Source organism: Mytilus trossulus, chromosome 5 (assembly GCF_036588685.1).
Source record: "Mytilus trossulus isolate FHL-02 chromosome 5, PNRI_Mtr1.1.1.hap1, whole genome shotgun sequence".
NCBI classification, from domain to species: domain Eukaryota; kingdom Metazoa; phylum Mollusca; class Bivalvia; order Mytilida; family Mytilidae; genus Mytilus; species Mytilus trossulus.
The window spans coordinates 58,720,640-58,743,504 of NC_086377.1; the positions used below are offsets into that span (position 1 = coordinate 58,720,640).

General features: G+C 31.0%; 1 protein-coding gene across 2 annotated transcripts in view; it reads right to left on the reverse strand.

Annotated features, from left to right (window-relative positions):
* Window positions 1-22,865, reverse strand: part of LOC134718979 (transcription factor 4-like) — an 80,450-nt gene that overhangs the window by 19,794 nt on the left and 37,791 nt on the right. For both annotated transcript variants that reach the window (XM_063581864.1, XM_063581865.1), the window contains exons 8-10: window positions 21,543-21,586; window positions 2,048-2,144; window positions 789-919 (exon numbers count right to left, since the gene is read on the reverse strand). In XM_063581864.1, coding sequence (XP_063437934.1) covers window positions 789-919; window positions 2,048-2,144; window positions 21,543-21,586 — 272 coding nt within the window. The remainder of the gene's footprint in view (window positions 1-788; window positions 920-2,047; window positions 2,145-21,542; window positions 21,587-22,865) is intronic.

Here is a 22,865-nt window from a genome sequence, read left to right on the forward strand (position 1 = left end):
CCCCAACCGCGACATTTGGGTAAACTCTCTTTCACAGGTTTCTTTCTCTGCAGTAGCGATCACAAACAACCTGTCTTTAGAATCAAACTCTTCAATGATCTTTACTTAACAATATGCTTTTCATCTGACGATAAATAAAACATATGCGACTCTTTGTTAAGTAGACATCCATTTTTTTCTCGTTAATGATACAGACTTATTAATATACCAAATAGCCTTATTCAACTTGATCATGAGATATCCAGATTGGTTGAAAACACAGTTTGATACCAGTAAAAAGCGTGACAAGTAAAGCTAGCAATTTCAAAACTATTTAGTAATGAAATTTATAAGTAAAGCTAGCAATTTCAAAAGGGTTTACAACTAATAACTTCTGTCAATTCAAAAATTTCAACTGTTCACAACTTATTTATACTAACTATAATTCAAAATATTTTGAAATTTCTGAGTGCATTTTTCATGACATTATTGAACAAATGAGTTTCATGTATGCAAGAAACTTTCTCCATCAATTTTTTTTAATGCATATGTGAGTAAGGCTCATGACTGTTGTTATGAATATGACTTTTCTGTGGTTTCAGACTTACATACGACTACAAACTTATATGACTGTCTCTATCGTCTATGGTTTCAGACTTTGGTATGACTAACTGTGGCTTCAGACTTAAATTTGACTGTACCTATGGCTTCAGACTTAAATTTGACTGTACCTATGGCTTCAGACTTAAATTTGACTGTATCTATGGCTGCAGACTTAAATTTGACTGTAGCTATGGCTTCAGACTTACCATTTCATGATGCATGTTTGAGTTGTACTGCTGATGACTGTTGCCAGGCAACATGGATGAAGGATATGTTGATGTGGGGGGAACATTATTCGATGACCAAGGATCCGGTTGACTGTGAGGAGTCGAGGGATCTACAATAAAAACAACATTAGTATGATGGAGACAAAATAAAATCACTTAGACTAATACATTCATTGACATAGCACTTCACAATCTTTAGTTTTCTATATTGTGTTTTGTGTACTGCTGTATCATGTCTTTTTGGTATCTTTCTTTTTTAACCTTTGCGATGTCAGTTTATTTTCAACTAAGTTTGAATGTCCCTTTGGTTTCTTTCACCTCTCTTTTACAATTACAAAGCTATAAATTACAATGACACTTGTTGAGATATAGCCTTTTTTGCTATAAATTACAATGACACTTGTTGAGATATAGCCTTTTTTGCTATAAATTACAATGACACTTGTTGAGATATAGCCTTTTTTGCTATAAATTACAATGACACTTGTTGAGATATAGCCTTTTTTGCTATAAATTACAATGACACTTGTTGAGATATAGCCTTTTTTGCTATAAATTACAATGACACTTGTTGAGATATAGCCTTTTTTGCGCTTAGGCAGCGTAAAGCAAACATCAAACAATCAATCAATTTAAAAATTATCAGATACAAGATTTGAGTTTATAAGAAGTTTTAGATACTCTTGAAGCATTCATATAAATTCAACAACTTCTCTTCATGATAATGATTTTTTTAACCATGATATTCTAGATGCACAATTCATCTTTCCCTGATATTTTGAACTATATAAAGGAGACAAAATAGGGTGTCACTTTTATCCCTAAATATAAAGTTTCTCTACAGAAAGAACAGAACTTGCATGTACATGTATGATTTTGAACATCCTGGCCAAAAATCATAATTTTTTAATATTTCTAAAATTCTTGTTTCCCTCCATTTTATTTTATCAAACCTAAGCACATAGTTTTTTTAAACAAAACTTTCATTTTTTTTTCTTCAAAATTTAAGGATTTTCTACAAGGAACACATTTGCATATTTTGGCAAAACCCACTAAAAATGTTGGGTCCTGCATACTCCAACTAAAAACTTTATTTGGCCTTTTTTCTTTCTTTTTTGATTTGAGCACGACTGATGAATCTTCTATAGACAAACACAGGTCTGGTCTACAAAGTTTTAATCCTGGTCTCTATCAGTTTATTCCTAACAGATTTTTTTAATATCTGATTCAATACCTACCCATATAATATCCCCCTTCCCCATAAAGGGGTTTTGGGGAGGTGTATCTGTTGGGGGAATCTTGATAGTCTTCCGGGCTGGGGGCCGGCGGATAAACCTGAAAAATACAAAAAAACATAAATTAAACTTTTAACTCATACAAAGATCTATGTAATCTTATGGACATGTGAAATTTCAAAACAAAAAATCATAACTAAGAAGTTTTTGGCTGTAATTTTTAGGTCCACTTTTGGTTTGTAGACCTTCCATCTTTTTGGTCCTTAAACATCTTTGGCTTTCAAATATCAGGCTTTTAGCATTTCTGATTAAGGTAAATCCAGAAAAGCGCTTTGAACTCATGAAATTTATAGCCTGTTGTTTTTATTTTTTTATAGTTCATACAGAGATATTTGTATATGAGAAATACTACAAATCACAATAAATTATCCAAAGGGGTTAGCTATGCTGGAGCCGAGCACCTCATCTAAATTAATTCTGACAATTCACCAAAGTTAAATATGTAAAGATTGTTGAAGGTGCAAAATGTCAGAAGCCAACAGGATATAACAGACACTAGACACCATTACAATCATAACTGGTTTCTCACAATTATTTGTTCATAGTGCTTTTCTCAAAGTGAAAGCTCCTTTTACTTAAGAGATTTGAGTTATAATTTAAGGGAAAGGTTAGTTTTTGGGATTGGGTATGAGTTAGGATTTAGAATACCAGTAGTTTCACAATGTAAAGTTGGGAATGGAAAACTAAAATGACAAGAATATTATATAGATTGTCATAATTGCTGAAGGTGCGAAATGTTAGCAGTGAACAGAAATTATTCTAATAAATTTTTTGTTTGCGTTGAATCTTCTAACACATTACAATAATTAATTATTTGCTTATTTCTGATAAAATAAAATGCATCAATTTACAAACAGCACATTTATTGTTAAATAATGTGCAGTATAATTCCAACTTGCAAAGAAATTCAAAGAATGCACTCATTTTTTCTTTATGCTGATTTTGAGTTGTTCTTAACTGAAGCGTAATGCACAATTCTGAGTTTTTTGTGCAATCATTTTTGTCTAAATCATGTTGTTATGATTGATCAATGAATTGAATTTGTCTTTTATATTTATAATAATTGACAGAATTCAGCTTTTCAAAGACAATATTTAACATCATTATTTCAATACACATGTATATTCCTTAGATTTCCTAGACATTCCCTTCACACACATAGAGAGTTTCTTCAACACATGATTAGTTTATCTGACCAAACAGTGGCAGATCCAGAACTTTACATAAGGGGGACCCACTGACTGACCTTAGGGGGCCCGTTCAAGTCATGCTTCAGTGATTCCCTTTATAAGGATAATCAACAAAATTTTCCCCACAAAAAGGCCCCCCCCCCCCCTCTGGATCCGCCTATGCCAAATCCCTGCTAATGATTTCAACCAAATTTTACAGACTCATAAATTCTTTTCTCCCTCCAATAATCAAGCCGTAACATTCAAGTGGCAGTAATTTGTAAACAACGCTATATAACATTTCTCCAGACATTTGTTACATGTTGGTATGTTTCCTGTTTCTTCGCACCTGTCATGCGATTTCAGAATTGGATAATTTATCCCTTCTGTGGTTTTTTACACCTGTATGTGTGTTTCACATCATGTCAGTATGGCAAAATACACCTGTCTACGAGCAGTATCTTTTCCTACAGATAAACCCAGGTGCTGTATCAATTTAACAGTGTTTTTATCGTAAATCCCCTTGCTGGGATAAATACGATAATACGAAATTTTACAATATTCCATATCGTATCAAAACACAAACTGACAACTTTTTTTTAATTTTTCATCATTTCGTTTTCAATTTGGTTTAATATCTAGCAGATGTCTTATAACTGTTTAATTACAGAATTTTTCATCTAAATTTCGTAATTTATGGCGCTTGCGATAACAATATCCCATAATTTTCCAATTTCAACAGCTGTACTATAATGTATAAGCTTTTCAAATGCATAATACATTTGATAAAATTAATTCAGTTTTTATTTTTGTAATGTTTATTCACATAAATTATAATGAGATGTGCCACACTCCTATTTCAAAGCATTATTTTATCTTTTATTTATTTCCGCATAATTTTGGTTTTCTCCGATAAAGGTTTTGAATACTACTTAATCTTGTAATTTAGCAATATTTCTCTGCTATTACTTTAATATACCACAGATAGACAGATTTAGAATTATTGATTGTTACTTGCTTAACGTCCAGCGGCAAATATTTCATACATTTTCAGAGGGGAATTTTAATGTCCAGTGGCAAATATTTTATACATTTTCAAAGGATGTGAAGTTAGTTATTTTAATTGACCTCACTGAACAACTCTCCCCTTCCCACAATAATTCATCCTCAAATTAAGAGATTAAAATACTGATCTTTTTTCTGCATTTGCTGTTGACATTGTTGATAAACAGAGAGAAGAAATGCCACCTTAATTTATCAGATTTCAAATGTGAACTCATTTTAAAATACTATTTATTAAAATAACAGTACACAATTTATAAATGTAGAGTATCGCATACACTAAATTTTTCCATTACAAATAACAAATTTATTTTCACCAATTTTGTTTAATGCTAGGTTTAAATTTATATATATTTTTTGTAGGAAATTCTTATTTTAAGTAGTTAAAGAAATTAATGTGATGGCTATAGACAGGGGTTGATTCTAGGTATGATTTATTCATTTCATTGTATAATTATGTAAATTTAGAAATTTGAATAACTTATAATATTAATATACATGATATAGCAATTGAACAAAATTGATGTTGCAAAAAATAAACATCCATTTTTCATTTTTATTAGCATCATTTATATGCAGTTTTTCCTGGAATAACAATTATATATATTTCATAATCACAATATAATTTTTGAATTAAAGGTAAATAGTTTCTTTTAAGTTATTAGTTATCTTTTATTGTTAAATCCTGTTTATAGGAGAAAATTTTAACCTATAAAAGACATGTATGACTTGAATTTGTCTTTCTTTTCTTCAGGAGCTTGTGGAAAAATTCATTTCTACTCTGAAAATGTTTAAACGTCTGTCTGTCTGTTGGCCCCCAAAAAAAAGTTTATGAGATTATTTCAAATTTGCACATAATGTACCGAACTGCTTATACAATTAAGAAATATAAATCAATTACAGAAGTCTCAAATATGTCATCGTATTCACTTTTTTTATGATCCCATATTTCAGACTATTGGATAAAATATATATAATTTTCTTAACAATTTGCTGACGTAATAGTTTGTAAAATTTATGTAAACACCTTATAGTATTGCAAAGAATTTAAGATCACATATGATCACTTTTAAATTTGTACCATTTACAACTATGACATCGAAGTGGTAAATAAAAGTGCATAAAGCACAAATACATGTATAAGTTGTATAATACAAGCATATCAAACTTTGTCCCCATATTTTTTTCGGAGGAAATTGTTTTATACTTACTCCCGATACTTTTGTTGGCAGATACATCCCAATGGGGGGATAAACAGGATAAGAATAGAACATCCTGCGATATATATCTCGATGTGACGCCACTTTGAATTTTTTGTTAAATCCAAACTTAGAAATACGTTTTAAAAGTTAATTCCTCTTCAATTTTTTTTAGCACCAAGTCTGACGGCAATTTGAGAGTAATTTTTTTCTCTGTTAGGTGTCTTTTAAAATAATTCCAACAATGAATACAATGTACTTTCTCTCAAAAGAATGACGAATTCCAAAAATAAAACTTTTCCAAATTCAATAAATCCGAAAACCAAATTCAAACTTGTTCAAACATTAATCCACACACAAAGTGAATAAATAAAACAAATATCAAAAATTTCAAAATCACATTTAAATTTTCCCAGAATAAATTACGTCTGCTTAATATCAAAAGGCACAAAAGCACCAAAAAAATTCCAATCACTTCCTAGTCAGTTGAATGTTTGTGGAAATAGCAATGTTCTACACTCTGTGTAAACATCTGTGTGTAATTAGGACTGGCAAATTTTAACAGCATTTTGAATGCTGGTGGTTTGCAAGTTAAAATAAAACCCAGATTTATAAAACATTCTCCTGATTACCTGCACATGTGGAAAGTCTCAGAGAGAGATAATTATAAAATCTTTAGAATTACAAAACTTCCTTTCTCACGGAATTCCATGAATATTCAGATGTGTACAAGATACATTTATTGACAAACAAATTACCATGACACATTTTCTGTCCATTTCAACATTTCTTTTTCATAGTTTTCTGACCTAAATGTTCTTACTTAAAAAACTAGAGGCTCTCAAGAGCCTGTGTCGCTCACCTGTTACTGTATTTACTGATGTCGGTCATCTTGGTTGGTAGGTGGGGTCATTAGACACTTTTTTTAAATAGATACCATAGTGATGATTGTGGCCACTTTTAGTTTAATTTGGCCATGTAGTTTCAGAGAAGAAGATTTTTGTACAAGTTACAAAAACTGACGAAAATTTGTTAAAAATTGACTATAAAGGGCAATAACTCCTTAAGGGGTTGACTGACAATTTTGGTCATGTTGACTTATTTGTAGGTTTTACTTTGCTGAACATTATTGCTCTTTACAGTTTATCTCTATCTATAATAGTATTCAAGATAATAACCAAAAACTGCAAAATTTCCTTAAAATAACCAATTCAGGGGCAGCAACCTAACAACAGGTTGTCCGATTCATCTGAAAATTCTAGGGCAGATAGATCTTGACCTGATTAACAATTTTACCCCATGTCAGATTTGCTCTAAATGTTTTGGTTTCAAAGATATAAGCCAAAATATACATTTTACCCCTGTGTTCTATTTTTAGCCATGGCGGCCATCTTGGTTGGATGGCCAGGTCACCGGACACATTTTTTAAACTAGATACCCCAAGGATGATTGTGGCCAAGTTTGGTAAAATTTGGCCCAGTAGTTTCAGAGGAGAAGATTTTTGTAAAAGTTTACGGACAACGGACGACGGACGCAGGACGACGGACGCAGGACGACGGACGCCAAGTGATGAGAAAAGCTCACTTGACCTTTCAGGTCAGGTGAGCTAAAAATACAATTTTTTGGATTATTTCTTGCTATCTTTTTCATCGCTCTTCTAAGAGTTTTAAAATTTTCATCTTGTACCAACATTAATCTCTACAGCATTTTGTACCAACTTCATATCCCTCAGAGCTTTAACAAGTTTCATCTGTCCAGCATTTTGAATGTACTAACTTTCATATCCCTAGAATTTTGTAACAAGTTTCATCTCCCCTGCATTTTGTTAAAATTTTCATCTGCCCAGCTTTTTGTACCAAATGTCATTTCCCTAGCTTTTTGTACCAAATTTCATTTCGTTAGCTTTTTGTGCCACTTTTCATCTCCCCAGCTTTTAGTACCAACTTTCATCTCCCTAGCTTTTTGTTCCAAATTTCATTTCCCCAGCTTTTTGCACAAACTTTAATCTCCATAGCTTTTTGTACCAAATGTCATTCCCTAGCTTTTTGTACCCAAAAAGCATTTCCTTAGCTTTTTGTGCCACTTTTCATTTCCCCAGCTTTTTGTACCAACTTTCATCTCCCTAGCTTTTTGTGCCACTTTTCATCTCCCCAGCATTTTGTTCCAACTTTCATCTCCCCAGCTTTTTGTTCCAACTTTTATCTCCCCTTATTTTTCTGCCACTATTCATCTCCCCAGCTTCTTGTACCAATTTTCAACTCCCCAGCTTTTCGTTCCAACTTTCATCTCCCAGCTTTTTCTTCCACTTTCATCTCCCTAGCTTTTTGTGCCAATATTCATCTCCCCAAGCTTTTTGTTCCAATTTTCAACTCCCCAGCTTTTTGTTCCAACTTTCATCTCCCTAGCTTTGTGTGCCACTTTTCATCTCCCCAGCTTTTTGTACCAATTTTCAACTCCCCAGCTTTTTGTTCCAACTTTCACCTTTCCAGCTTTTTCTGCCACTATTCATCTGCACAGCTTTTTGTACCAAATTTCATCTGCCCAGCATTTTGTGCCAACTTTCATCTTCCAGGTTTTTTTCAACCATATTTCACCTCCAAGATTTTTTACCAATTTTCATCTACCCAGCTAGCTGTACCAATTTTCATCTCCACAGCTAGTTGTGCAAATTTTTATCTCCCTAGCTTTTTGTGCCAATATTCATCTCCCCAAGCTTTTTGTTCCAATTTTCAACTCCCCAGCTTTTTGTTCCAACTTTCATCTCCCTAGCTTTGTGTGCCACTTTTCATCTCCCCAGCTTTTTGTACCAATTTTCAACTCCCCAGCTTTTTGTTCCAACTTTCACCTTTCCAGCTTTTTCTGCCACTATTCATCTGCACAGCTTTTTGTACCAAATTTCATCTGCCCAGCATTTTGTGCCAACTTTCATCTTCCAGGTTTTTTTCAACCATATTTCACCTCCAAGATTTTTTACCAATTTTCATCTACCCAGCTAGCTGTACCAATTTTCATCTCCACAGCTAGTTGTGCAAATTTTTATCTCTCTAGCTTTTTGTATCAATTTTCATCTCCCAAGCTTATTCATGCGGTTTGTAATTACTTTCATCTATGAAGGTTTTATATATACTATCTTTTATTTTACCAGTACTTTATTCTTCAAATTTACTTCTTCACAGTAGTTTAAGATTTTCATCTAACAGTTTGTTTTACATGTTTACTACAATGATGTTCATTCATCTCCCCACAGTTTGATCCAACTAACATTTCTTGATTGTTTTGTACTAACTTTCATTTTCAAAGCAGTTTTCTTGCAGTATTTTATTCTTTTGTAGATAATTCAAAATTACATCTTACATTATTTTTACAAACTTTCATCTACCCTCTAGTTAACACCACATTTCATCTCGCCTCTAGTTAACATAAACTTTCATCTCAACTTTTTGAATCAAAATTTATCTTCCATGCAATTGTCTTACTATCTTTCATCTACCAAATAGTTTTTATCTTTCATCTCATTTTTTACCCCTCCTTCAGACCAGATAAACTTTATTCCTTCCTTCCTCCCTTCATAAATAAATCAATTTGATAGCAATATTTTATCAATAAACTTTTCCCCTTATAAAAATAATTTACCAAGATAATTTCCATCTAATTTGACAATTTTTTTCCTCATATTTATTACTGTGGATTCATTAGTATTTGTTGGATACCAATTTTCGTGGATTTCGTGGGTACAGGTGAAATACGATATTAAATGTTCCAAGGAATACATTTTTTTCTAAAGGCTTTTATAAAGAATTTGCCAAAACCACAAATTTAAAGTCCACGAATATGCAAGTTTTCCATCATCCACAAAAATTGTTGCCCACGAAAATAAATAAATCAACAAAATTAATTTTTGTTTTTATAACTAAAGAACTTGAGAACAGAATATTTACACTTTCCACAAAATCCTATTAAAAATTCCCCTTACTGAGCCTCACAGCATTCCTATTGGACATTGATGTGTTAATCTCCCCAGTGGGAGGGTCAAGTGGTTTATGAGTGACCACTGGTCAGCATGGGGAGATCAAAGGGCCTGAGATTGAGGTCAAACAGTAGTGTATATGATAAGAAGTGACCCCCTGTGTAGATAGGCATGTAAATAATCTCCCAGATATCTTAATTATCTGTAATTTCACAGAATGAGTGTGTTTATTTGCCCTTGTACTAGTTTGTAAACAAACTGTTTATCTCTTGTTTATTTTTATTTTTATTTGTATTTAAAATACATGTATGTTTTCTCAATCTGTCAAAGTGGGTTTTTTTACCGAAAATTTCACCATTAACAATTAAAACTGACAGTTGTTTATTAATATTTTTATTTGAATTTAAAATACATGTATGTTTTCTCAATCTGTCAAAGTGGTTTTTTTTAAGGAAATTTTCACCATTAACAATTAAAACTGACAGTTGTTTATAAATATTTTTATTTGAATTTAAAATACATGTACAGGCCCGTAGCCAGGAATTTCCGAAGGGGGGTTCGTTTGACTCACAAACTCGCTTTAGACTTTAATAGTCACAATTCGAACAGAACATCGACTTTAACAGTGCTTATTAGTTTTCAAGGAACCCTCCCTGGCTACGGGTATGATGTATGTTTTCTCAATTTGTCAAAGTGTCTTTTTTAAGGAAATGTTCACCATTAACATTTAAAACTGACAGTTGTTTATTAATATTTTTATTTGAATTTAAAATACATGTATGTTTTCTCAATCTGTCAAAGTGTTTTTTTTAAGGAAATTTTCCCCATTAACATTTAAAACTGACAGTTGTTTATAAATATTTTTATTTGATTTAAATACACATCTATGTTTTTTAAATAATAAAACTGTAAACAAATGTTTATCAGATATAAATGTAAATGGTGAAATTTTCCTTGATCAAGATTTATCTTTTATTTGATATAAAAAAACATGTATGTTAAGTTTAAGAAATTAAATTCTAAAAAAATATACCTCAATTTGGAGTATTAAGATGTTGTGAACTATTTTTATCTTTATTTGTTTATTTGATATTATATAAGTTGTACATATTTTTACATATAAACCCACAGTTTGACCCTTTTTTAATAAATGCTCTGAAATGTTTTTTTTTAATTATGAAATGGTAAAATATTCAAATGTCTAAATCTTTTTAAACACTTTTACCTTATAACTTGGTTTTATTAAATGCTGGATTTTCTAAATGTTCTCTTTTTGATTTTCAATCTGATAATATTAAGCACCTTCAAATACATATATGTACTTCAAAATTTGTGTTTTGTAAATGTTTTATATTTAAATTTTTTTTATTCTTTTGCTTTTAGATATAATCTATATGTAACATTATTTTTTTTTAAAAATGCACATAACTTTTTAATGTTATACTTTCTGTCAATTCTATTTCCTTCCATTTAAAGTTAATCCTATTACATGCACAAAATGTCTTTATACTAAAAATAAAAAGTAATAAATATAAATTTTTCATCTTTTGTAAAAAGCACTTTATGCTTCGAACTACCATTGGCCTACAAATAAGCAAAAGAAAGAAAAACATAAAAATCTTGCAAATTGATAATATTCCTGTTAAACATTATTATCGTCCTGAATATGCATGAAATATTTGCCTCTGGACGTTAAGCAACCAACAATTAATCATGTTAAACATTATCTTCCAATATCTACAGGTCTATACATTTGACAGAAAAATTGACCCAATTTCAGTAATCTGAAAAACTTGACCAGAGAACTTGATTGATTGATTGTTGGTTGCTTAATGCCCAGTGGCAAATATTTCATGCATATTCAGGACGAGAACAAGTTCACAATAAATACAATAGGTAGGTTGATACAAAAGAGGCCGTCTGGGATGATGGTCAAGGAAATTTGGACTGCCACTAGAAAATGAGGGTATGTGGATAGGGACAGAAATTTTGCCTTGCAACAGGCCACCTACGGACCCAGAGAATTGAGACACTTTTATTATTGCTGTCATTCAACAACAATTTTTCTTTTGTGATCTCAAATTTTTAAGGGAACCTATTCTGTGATGTCCAGTAATGGGGGGACAAATAATATGTATTAATGGCAGCCCACGTAACATTACTGAAAAGAAACTATTCTATGAACTAGTTAAAACTGCATAAATGTACGAATAGGGCTTAGTTGTGACTTTCATAAATCCCAAAATGACAAAAAAAAAAATTACGATTTGACATGCAACAATTATTGATGGTCCAGACACCTAAAATATGGCTCAGGCTGGATTATTAAACATCTGACTGCATTTATTGGATTCTGAAATGATGAACGAAATACAAAGAACATTACATAATCATTCATCTAAAAATACTACTCAATTTTTTTTCTAAACTTTCGAGAGCAGCAATATATGAAGAGAAAGTTTGAAAAATATGAGAGTTCCACCAAAACAGGCAAAAATTGTTTATATTGGTGAATCACAATATCACTCTATCCTTAAACTATATTTAATAATTATGATTCATACATTAGAACTAAAGCTGAAAAATGAGGATGGGTCCTTTATTTTTTCTTTCAAGAAATGGAAGGGAGAGGGGGAAGGGGTCAGTAAGACGGATTTCTAACATATAACAGACTCCTTTTGGTGTAGATTTGATCTATGAAAAACCTCAGTGACAAACAAACTTATTTATTTTTCCCACTCTTTCTACATATACACAAATAAACATATATCTATCTAAAACTAACAAAAATTCAACTAACATCTTTGTTCAATGTTGGGGATGGTGTTAAGTTTTTTTAGAAATTTACCAGCTCACTCTAATCGCTTTACAATACAACAGCCAAATTATCTGTTTTTAATTTTAGAAGAAAAAAAATGGCTGCCAAAACACTATACCACACCTGTGTCTAAAACATCAGGCTTATCATGACAACAACCAGATGGCGGGGAGATCATGTTGTTCCGTTACACATCCCCAAACAAAACACATGCAAAAACACACGAAACATGCATCTGAAAAACATGCACACGACAACGCACCTGTGAGGGTCTGAGTGGTCGAGGGTAGTAGAACATTGGAACCAAATGTTTAATAATCCAACACAATGAAAACCAGATTTTCAATCACAAGTATTTTTTTTCTCTCGCTCTGCTATAATTCCTAAAACCTGAGAACTGGGCGCCTGTCCAAGATTTCTGATTGCTACCACATGGCAGTAACACTCAGGGCTATTAACAAAACTTTTCTGGCAGGGCAAAGGAAGTGGATTAGTCTATTAGTTAATGTCAGCAGGGGTGTGTTGCTATTAATTTCTTGATAATTTTTTGTTTATATTTTAAATTCACTTTATCTATCCTTTTTCATAATCTTTATTTATATGACATCTTTTGAAAACTTTAATAATAATAATGTTCTTCTGTTGAAAGAAGTTAACTTTATTTAACATTAACCTAATTTTAAAATGTTCCTTGGTGTATTTGCAATCATTTTTGAAAATATCTTTTGTTATATTTTTACTTTAAATATCAAAAAAAAAATAAAAAAATTACACAGTATAGCTTGTTTTTGAAATTTAATAAGTTTTCTCAAGTCATTTTAGTCAATAAATTATTTCACACCCCTCAACATCAAGTGGACTGTTCCAATGCATGTGAAATATGACCTGCATTAAGAATTTACATACAGTAATTATGATTTCCAGATGTTACCAATCACACACTGGTAAATACTTTTACACAGCAGGAACACACCAGGGCAGTTTTATTGTTTATTTCAAACTTTTTTTTATTTTAATGGGTCCTGATGGCATGTTTTCAATTAGGAGTAAGGGAGTGTAAAAAAAGTTTGTAAAAAATTTAGAATTTTTTTTTAATTAATACAAAGGATAAAAAAAAACACATATGTAAATATGACAAAATAGACCTAAATTAATTGGGACAATTAAGAATCTTCCATTAATCCTTCAGTTAAAATTATATAGTTCTAAATTTTGCTTATACAAGGTGAAATGTACAATGTAAAATTGTGAATGAATTTTTAAATGTTTCTTGGTGTATTTTCAATCATTTTTAAAAATATCTACATGTAAGAGATTAACTTTGAAAATAGCTAAAAAATACTTTTCGGTTTGAAGACCCAAAATTGGAATTTTCAGAATTTTACCCTATACATATACTGTAGCTCTTTTTTTTAATAAGTACCATCACAACCATCAAATATAGACCAAACCTTTTTGAAATCCTGTGAAAATACAAAATGTACAAAATGTACCTGAGTTCTTAATATCTGTCTGTAAATTATGATTTATCTCCCTTTGAACAAGTTTTAATATGATAAGATACTTATGAAGTGAAAGATAATTGGGAATACCTTTCAGTATCCACCCTGACACTATTGACAGGGAACTAAAAAAAATAATATAATAAAATTCTAATTTGGGGACAAAAACAATGCAAGTGTTACTTTCATGTACTTGTAAATATTATTCTTTTGATGTCTACCTTATTTCCTTATAATGAAAAACGGGACTTGATTACAAAATTAACGCCCTTGGCCCCTAGTGACCCTTTCTGTGTGATTATTAATACAGATTTTCCTATAGAATTAACGACCTAATTTATATCTAATAAAGACCATGTAAAAGCATGTTCAAAGAGACCGCAAAACATTGTACAACCGCGACCTGCATAAAAATGACGAAACATCTAATTAACCCTGGTGGCAATAATTGCTTACCTCACGCAGGTACGACAAGACAATACTTTGTTTATGTAGGACAAACAGGTGAATTAAATGTAATCGTAAAATTTAATGTCCAATGACAATATTGAGATAGATTAGTAACATCATCATAAATGTTTTTAACAAGACAAGTTAGTTATTTTTTGTGGTCCAGTTTTCTGTGGTTTTCTGTACTTGTCCTATTTCCAAAAAAACACTACTATCTTTAATTCTAGATAACTAGTTCACATAAAAGAGATTAAAACCCATATTTTTTTTAAACACAAAATTTTTAGAAAACATTTTCAACTTATTTGCTCAAGTTATTTTTCAATGAAATAAAAACACAACAGATTTACACCAATAAAAACATTTCATAAAGGTCTTCCCTCTAAAAAAATTCAAGATATCACTTTCCTTGAAACCAATTTTTCAGTGACAACAATTTTATCTTATACCATTACAGATTTGTTAAAATGGCTTATTCTTTTTGAGTTTGAAAAAAATCTTGTTTAAATTATTTTAGAAGTTATTTCTAATTTCATATCGTTATTTGTTTCAATTAAATAATTTCAATAAAGCTGTTTTTATTGATACAATACAATTTGTACAGACTAGGTCAACATCACTCTCCTAAACAGAATATTTTTTTAACAAGTTTCCTTAAAATTCCAAAATTCACTTTCTTCATAACAAACTTGAGTTGTCTCCCTTAGACTACTACACACTGCTTGCCAATACACAAACAGGTGTATTACACAGATGTTGTTAATAAACTGTAGATAACAGATCAGTGCTGTCAGCTCTATTACATCACTAAACAGATGGAGCAATAAAAAACACATTCTGTGCACATGCTTCCAATACATAAACCAACCTTACACATTATTGTAGATAGCAATTCAATATAGTTATTTGATCTTCAGAGAAAAACCTGTTCTAAAGGCCAAAAAAGACAAAGTAAACAAAACATTTATTCAAAATAGGGCACAGAATTTGAATTTCTTTATATCTAAATTAGATTATTTGTTCAGAAATTTATAATTTCAGAGAAAACCTGTTCTTAAGGCCAACAAGAATGTGTCCATAGTACACGGATGCCCCACTCGCACTATCATTTTACATGTTCACTGGACCGTAAAATTGGGGTCAATACTTTTATTTGGCATTAAAATTAGAAAGATCATATCAGAGGTAACATGTGTACTAAGTTTCAAGTTGATTGGACTTCAACTTCATCAAAAACTACCTCGACCAAAAACTTTAACCTGAAGCGGGACGAACGAACGGACGAACGGAGGCGCAGACCAGAAAACATAATGCCCCTCTACTATCGTAGGTGGGGCAAAAAAAATCAGAAGTTAACAAAAACATTTATTTAAAATTATAATATGGCACAGAATATCTTTACATCTAAAAATAAATTATTTGTTAAGACATTTGTAATTAAAAAATATTTTGAATTAAAAAAAAAGCACAAGTATACAAAACTTTAATCAGAATATTGCAAAGCTTTATATCTAATAATAGATTATTTGTTCAGAAATTTTACAATTAATAAATATTTGGAATAAAGATAAACAAAACGTCTGTTTTTATAATTCTTTGAATTCAAATTTCGTGCAGAGAATATTCATTCATATTTGAAATATTAAGAAATCTAAAAATAGAAAACAAAACATTTCTTTTGATGAGTCTTAGAAGTCTAAATATGGCACTTCAAATTACAAGAAGATCTCTTTTTGATATACAGCGAAATCTTTTCTAGGTTATCAAAAGCCTTAGGATAAAACACAGCTATTTTTTCTGTATGATTCTAAACCTAAGCATGCATTAAATAGAATATTGCAGGAGTAAAAATTGAAATTTTCAAGCAAGGGAGTCCAGTGGCCAAGTGCTGTAGGATCAAGCAAAATGGTTGATAAATCTTAATTGATTTAAGGGGCCATATTTTATCAGGACCCTTTGAATTTCCATTACTTTGTAATACTTAACCAAAGCCTTCACTCCCTCCCGTTTTATTGCATTCCTCATCTTTTCTTTACTTAATTCACAAATTTTAGATTAAAAGTCCAATCATTGGTGGTTAAATGCTTTGATAGATCAATTTTTAATCATTTCTATTTTATCCAAAAAAAATATTTTAAAGAAATAAATCAGTCTATTAGTTTTTAATAGCATTGTTATAATGCTATATAACACCTACTGGTTCTCAGTAGTTTGCTTATTTTCAAGGAAACCAGATACACCCTAAACAAGTTTTAATTCAATTCTGCTAACACCATTCATTTTCTCCATGGTTGCTAATTTTTAACTCTACCAATCTATTTTCCTTTCAAATCTAAACATGCATTTCCTCGTGTGAGCATAAGCACGCAGCTGTATGCCACATTTCCAAACTCAATTCTAAAATATCTTGTTTCTTCAAAGTTCAAGTTAACACGATTTTTATATCACACATTAAAACTCCAGTTCCACTTAAAACAAAAGCATATTTTTCGTCAAAACTCTTCAACATATTTTCTCCAGCTGTATCTAAAACAATAACAGCTTTCGTTTATTGTAATGAACTAAGTTAATGGAGTTCTATTCAAAATTTATGGTGTCATAATTTTTCTTAAAGTATATTTGAAAATAAACATATGACAACTGCAAAATTTACAAAACTATGCAAGGAAAGAGATAAGATCTTAAAATAAAGATCTCTGCATCCTCCTGGAAAAGTGTCACTTTAAAGTTGTCCAGTAGAAATGATTTTTGGTTTTGAGGGGGGTGGGGTGTTTTTTACTTATTCACTTTCATATGGAGAAAAAATATTTTCCTTTTTCAGTTGTGTTTTTTTTAAAACTAATTTTCATCATACACAAAAACAAGTATTCTCCTTCACTTTAAATCAAACTTTTTGTTTTCACAAAACTATGCCCCCTCAAAATAAAAATGTTAAAATAAATTAATAAATGAATGTGAGAAGAAGGTTTGAGCAGAATCATGGAATAAGATGCTCACATCAAGGCAGTACTACATTGATACATCCATGATCAAAACAAAGTCTGCATTTGTAGGATCAATGACATGACAAGTCACATGACCTATTTTAGATCCTAGTGTGATTACTACATTGATACATCCATGATCAAAGCAAGGCAATAATTGCAAAATAAGTCACATGACAAGTCACATGACCTATTTTAGATCCTAGTGTGATTACTACCTTGATACATCCATGATCAAAACAAGTACGCATTTGTAGCACCAATCACATGACCAGTCACATGACCTCTGTTAGATCCCAGTGTGATAACGACATTAAAATTTACCTGTGGTGCTAGAAAATCTAAGAAAGCCCAATCGTCCAGAGCCATCATGATGAAATAGTTGTTAGCGATTCAAATCTCAATGTTTATATGACGCTGGTGAAAAACCAACAATAAACACACACTATCAATCTCGTTCTACAAAACACGGACAAATCGGCTTCGATACTCTTTGATCACACAAAAAAAAGTGTCAGACAATTTTCAGATCTTTGAGGTTTTGAAAACAACTAGTCTAATCCCTTCTGTGTCATAGTAAATATTACTCATCTAACAAAATAGTCTTTTAAAACAGATACATTTTTTTGTTTCTTCCAAGCTCGTGCTCTTTCACATATCCAATGCAAGACAAGCAACAAGATAAATCATTGGGCTTCCATAAATTTCCAGTGTAACGATTCTTTAAGTTAGGTTCCTCTTTTTTCATCCCTCATTTGAAAATCTTCACTTCATTTCTATTTGCAGAGTATCAATGTATTCAGATATCAATCAAAATTTCCAATTTCATGTTCAACAACTCAAAACCATTCCAAGAATACAGTTAACTTCAGACTTCTGAAGGTATACATTTCAACACAAAGGACCTTCCTTTTAAAAAACCACACAAAAACTGAACAAAGGAAATTTGGTATGAATGTGTTTTCTGTTTTTATTTAAAATTTATTTACATTCATCATTTTATCCTATCATAAAAGAGACAGTGGGACATGGTCAATTGTCTTTATTATAAATCTATTTAAATAATTACATGGAAAGATGAACTGTAAACTGAACTGTCTGAGGCTCACAAAAGGGGTATCAAATTTCAATTCAAAATCATTTTTTTTACTAATTCCTAAAACATCTTTTTTGCAATTCAAAAAACATCTTTTTTGCAATTCAAAAGATATTTGCATTTTTAAACATTAAGCGGAAAATTATCACCAAATGAAAATAATTATCAGACAATTTTGAAAACTTTTAAACCCGATATCATATTACAAATCTTTTTTAATTAGGTATTTATTTTAACCATCCTTGCCCAAGGACCTCTCCTGTGTAGTCAACCATGACCAATCCTCACCCTAGGTCCCATAGATGTTTTAGATAATGTAAATAACAAGGTAAACTTCATCTGGCCATCTGTTACCTTAGAATCAATAGCCTCTGAACCATGGAACAGGTGCCTGTCGTCTGATTGGTCAATTTTGTTTTTTAAGTATAAAAATCTAAATACACACACCACATTGTAACAGGATTTAACCCCTATGTAAAGTCAAACATATCCAAGGAACAATACCTTATATTGTGTTTACTTTTCCAAAAAAAATCATTATTTTGAAAATCTATTACTATGATACATTGAACTCCACTTCCTTCTTTAAACAGTCATATTATTCATTATTTTCAAATATATTTTAATTAATCATTATCCCGTGAAAGTTTTTGGCAGCCAAAAAATATAAAAGTCTTCTTTTTATCAGACATATTTTCAATACTTTTATTTTAATCCTTGACATTTCCTGAAAGTTTTTAACTAATTTTCAACAATTCTTAAATATAAAAAAATTCCAAACTTTCTGATCCGTCGTTGTAGAAAAACAAGGTTCCAATCAGAGCACAAAAGATGGTTTTTAAAAACAATATCTGACCTTATTTGACACTTTGTGGTCATTTATTTTTAAAATTCTATATTTTCAAACTATTTTTGAATTGCCATTGTTTAAAATGCAATTAAATTTAAGTTTTATAAAACAATGTCTTTATATCCAACTATTGCAATTTGTAAACCAAGTTATTTTGACCTAAAATTTGATGCAGCATTTAGCAACATTATGCATTTTGAATATATGAACTTTGTTTTAACAGTATATTTAATGACAGGGACCAAAATAAATGATATTTGGTCTCACCACAGGGGCAACAGCTACTGAAAACATTGCAAAACTGAAAATGTATCTACAAATTAATATATCACAGTTTCAATGGATAACCTTTTTTTTTAGACTAAAATATGAGACAACACTGTCAATGGATAGCCAAACTGTTAATCAAATAATTTAAATATTTTTTTTTTTTTTATTAAAAATATTGCTGAAGATTGACATTTTGCGGCAAGTGCTATTAGTGCACAGAGATACAGGACAAAGTGACTATGTCTAGATGTATTACATGATGTACTTAGGTGAGGTTTTGGAATTTGTGTTATATTTTTCAGACTCCTTGGTTCCTATGATACAGGGGGAAAAAACTTTGCCCTATAACACCCATTTTTCTTTACATAAAAGATTTCAATAGCTCATAAAAGTTCATTTAGCAAAAGTTAAGTAGATCAAGGTTTCTTTTCTACCCCCTGCCCCCCCCCCCCCTAAATCCGCCCATGAGGAGCTCCATAACCTATCAATATTTTTTACAATTTTGTTTCATTTCTAATGCTCTGACTACAGGCAAAAATATTGGACCGCACTGACACTGGATAACCTAAGCATTTTTTTTTATAAATAATATTGCCAAAGATGACATTTTGCTTCAAGTGTTAAGAGTGCACATATACAGAACAAAACGACATTGTCTAATGTTTAGTCTCTCATTTGCCCTTCGATACAAACCAAAATATTGGACCTCACTGACATTGGATATCCTTTGGAAGTTCTCACTGTTAGGGATGACATCAAAAGTTCAATGAAGGATAAAAAACTTAATTCACATAGTTTTTTCACTGACCCCCCTACCCCCCTCTTAACTTAATTTGGGAAAAATTTATTGACCCATATGGATATATGTAAAAATCTATGTCGGATAACCAAATCTTGCGGTAGTTCAACCCCCACCCCCAAACTATTTGAATTAAGTTTTTTATCTTACATTGATCTTTTGATGTCGTCCCTTATATTATCATAGATGAGATAGAAAAAAAATCAAAATTAACACGAAAGATTACATTTTGCTGCAAGTGCTTTTAGTGCACAGAAATACCGAGTAAAGTGACATCGTCTGATTTTTAGTCTCTCATTAAGGTTTGAATAAAGACTAACATATTGGACCTCACTGCCACTGAATAACCTTCGAAAAGCCTAACTGTGAATTTCAACATTTAAATGAGATAAAATTAATAAAATATATCAAACAAGACTGAAGATGACATTTTACTGCAGGTGCTAAAAATGCACAAGAGTTAGAGAGCAACCTGACATTTGACACTTCGACCCCCTCGCTTCATCTTGAAGGTTGTGGCTAGCACTTCGCTTCAGTAAAGAAGACATGTGTTTCATACAAATTGTTTTGATATAGAGATGAGTTGGGCACAAGGCAGTATTACGTGCACATAGGCTTTACGTAAACAATAGGTAATGTTAAGGAGTTAATGAACAGCGCCATATCTTTGACACCCTGTTTTCACGTGTGAAATTGTGAAAAAAATGTTTTCAAACCATTTCATTCATGAACTACCATTTGCACAAATCTTTGTTGATCCAGGATCTACTTTTCAATAAAAGAAAGGGGGAACAGTTCGACCTTCCTATTTTACCATTCACTAACAAACAATTGTAAAAATACAATATGATTACACATGCATTTCATGAGGTTAATCATACCCTGAGAAGTGTGATGAAAATATAGTACCCATTCCTAGAAGGGGTAATCTTAAGAAACAAATTAAATTGAACTACGGCCTAAACAGCAACATGAAACTACTTTGCTCAACTTTTCATTTGTTAAATTCATTGAGCTTTTGATTGTAATTTTTAACCCTGTTCTATTTTTAGCCAATTCAGCCATTTTAGTTGGCAGACTTGATCATCAAACACATTGTTTAAGCTAGTATTACAATAAAGATTGTGGCCAAGTATGGTGATATAGTTTTAAGATTTCTATAAAGTTATCAGAGGACCAGGATGGACAAGTGATGATTAAAGCTCACTTTAATTTAATGAGCTACTGATTTCAGTTTTATTACTTTTGTGATTAAAAAACAAATCAACAAACCTTTGATCGTTTTCCAGGTGCACTGTGACCACTTTGCCGTCGTCCTGGAAACAAATAAATATAATTGATAGGCTCGTCATTTATTCCTTTTTTTAATTACCTTTAATTGTTACATCCAGTTTTTATTTGAACTTCAGTGAATATTTGTCTCGTTGAAAATCATACCACATCTTTTCATTTTTATATTTTATATAAAAATATCAAGATGATTGCCTATGAAACGACATCCCAACAAACTGAAGAACAGAGATTTGAACAACTACAGTTCACCAAACAGCCATTCATATGTTCCGGTACCAAAGATTCTCACTAAGAATTTTTAAAGGAGAAAAACATATTTTTAAGTTTAATGTCCAGTGGCAAATATTTCACACATGTCAAAATATTTCAATTAATTTGGTAGTATTTATTGTCACTGGAAGTTATAACACATAGGCTAATTTTGATATTTTTTTTGCACAAGTTCTTTTCCAGGGAGAGAAAGACACATGTCCTTTGGACATTATGAAAACAACTTAGCTATTTTTACAATTTATCCAAAAAGAACTCATTCCTCATTTAAACAACAGTTATTATTTGTATGCCAACACCACATAAATATATATACAGGTAGTGACAGTCTTCAATAAAGATTAACATGTATATTTGCAATACCATTATACCAGATATGGTATAAAGGCAAATATCATATCTCTATTTGTCTCCTGACACACAAAATTAGTAATTATGTTGGAACAAAAATTTTATTTTTAATTAATGAAAAAAACAAATATTTTACATCAAATATAGTAAAGTTCTGAATTTAAATGGTGCTTCACCAAAAAATTTCAATTCTTTTAACAGTCCTTCACCAAATTTCTCCATTTGTTAGGGTCTGGGATAAACATTTTAGGAAGGTAGGGGAGAGAGGTAAGGGAGGGAGGGAGGAAAAAGTGCCTAATTCATAAATATGTACAAATTTACAACATCTGGTTTCGCATTTTACAGAATTTCAATTAGTTTCATTTTTAATTTTATGGCTGAAGTCTTGTACTCTTCCAAATGTTGGTAAAGAATGAGGTAAACTTATTGTCTAATGAATAAGGTAAACTTATTGTTTAATGAATAAGGTAAACTTATTGTCCAATGAATAAGGTAAACTTATTGTCCAATGAATAAGGTAAACTTATTGTCCTATGAATGAGGTACACTTTGTCAAATTAATCAGAATGAGGTTAATTTTCTTGGATGAATGGCGTAAACTTTTGGTCTTATGAATTTGTTAAACAACGAAGATATTTTAGACCTTAAATTTGGTCAATGCTTGACTGCTAGTCTCACACT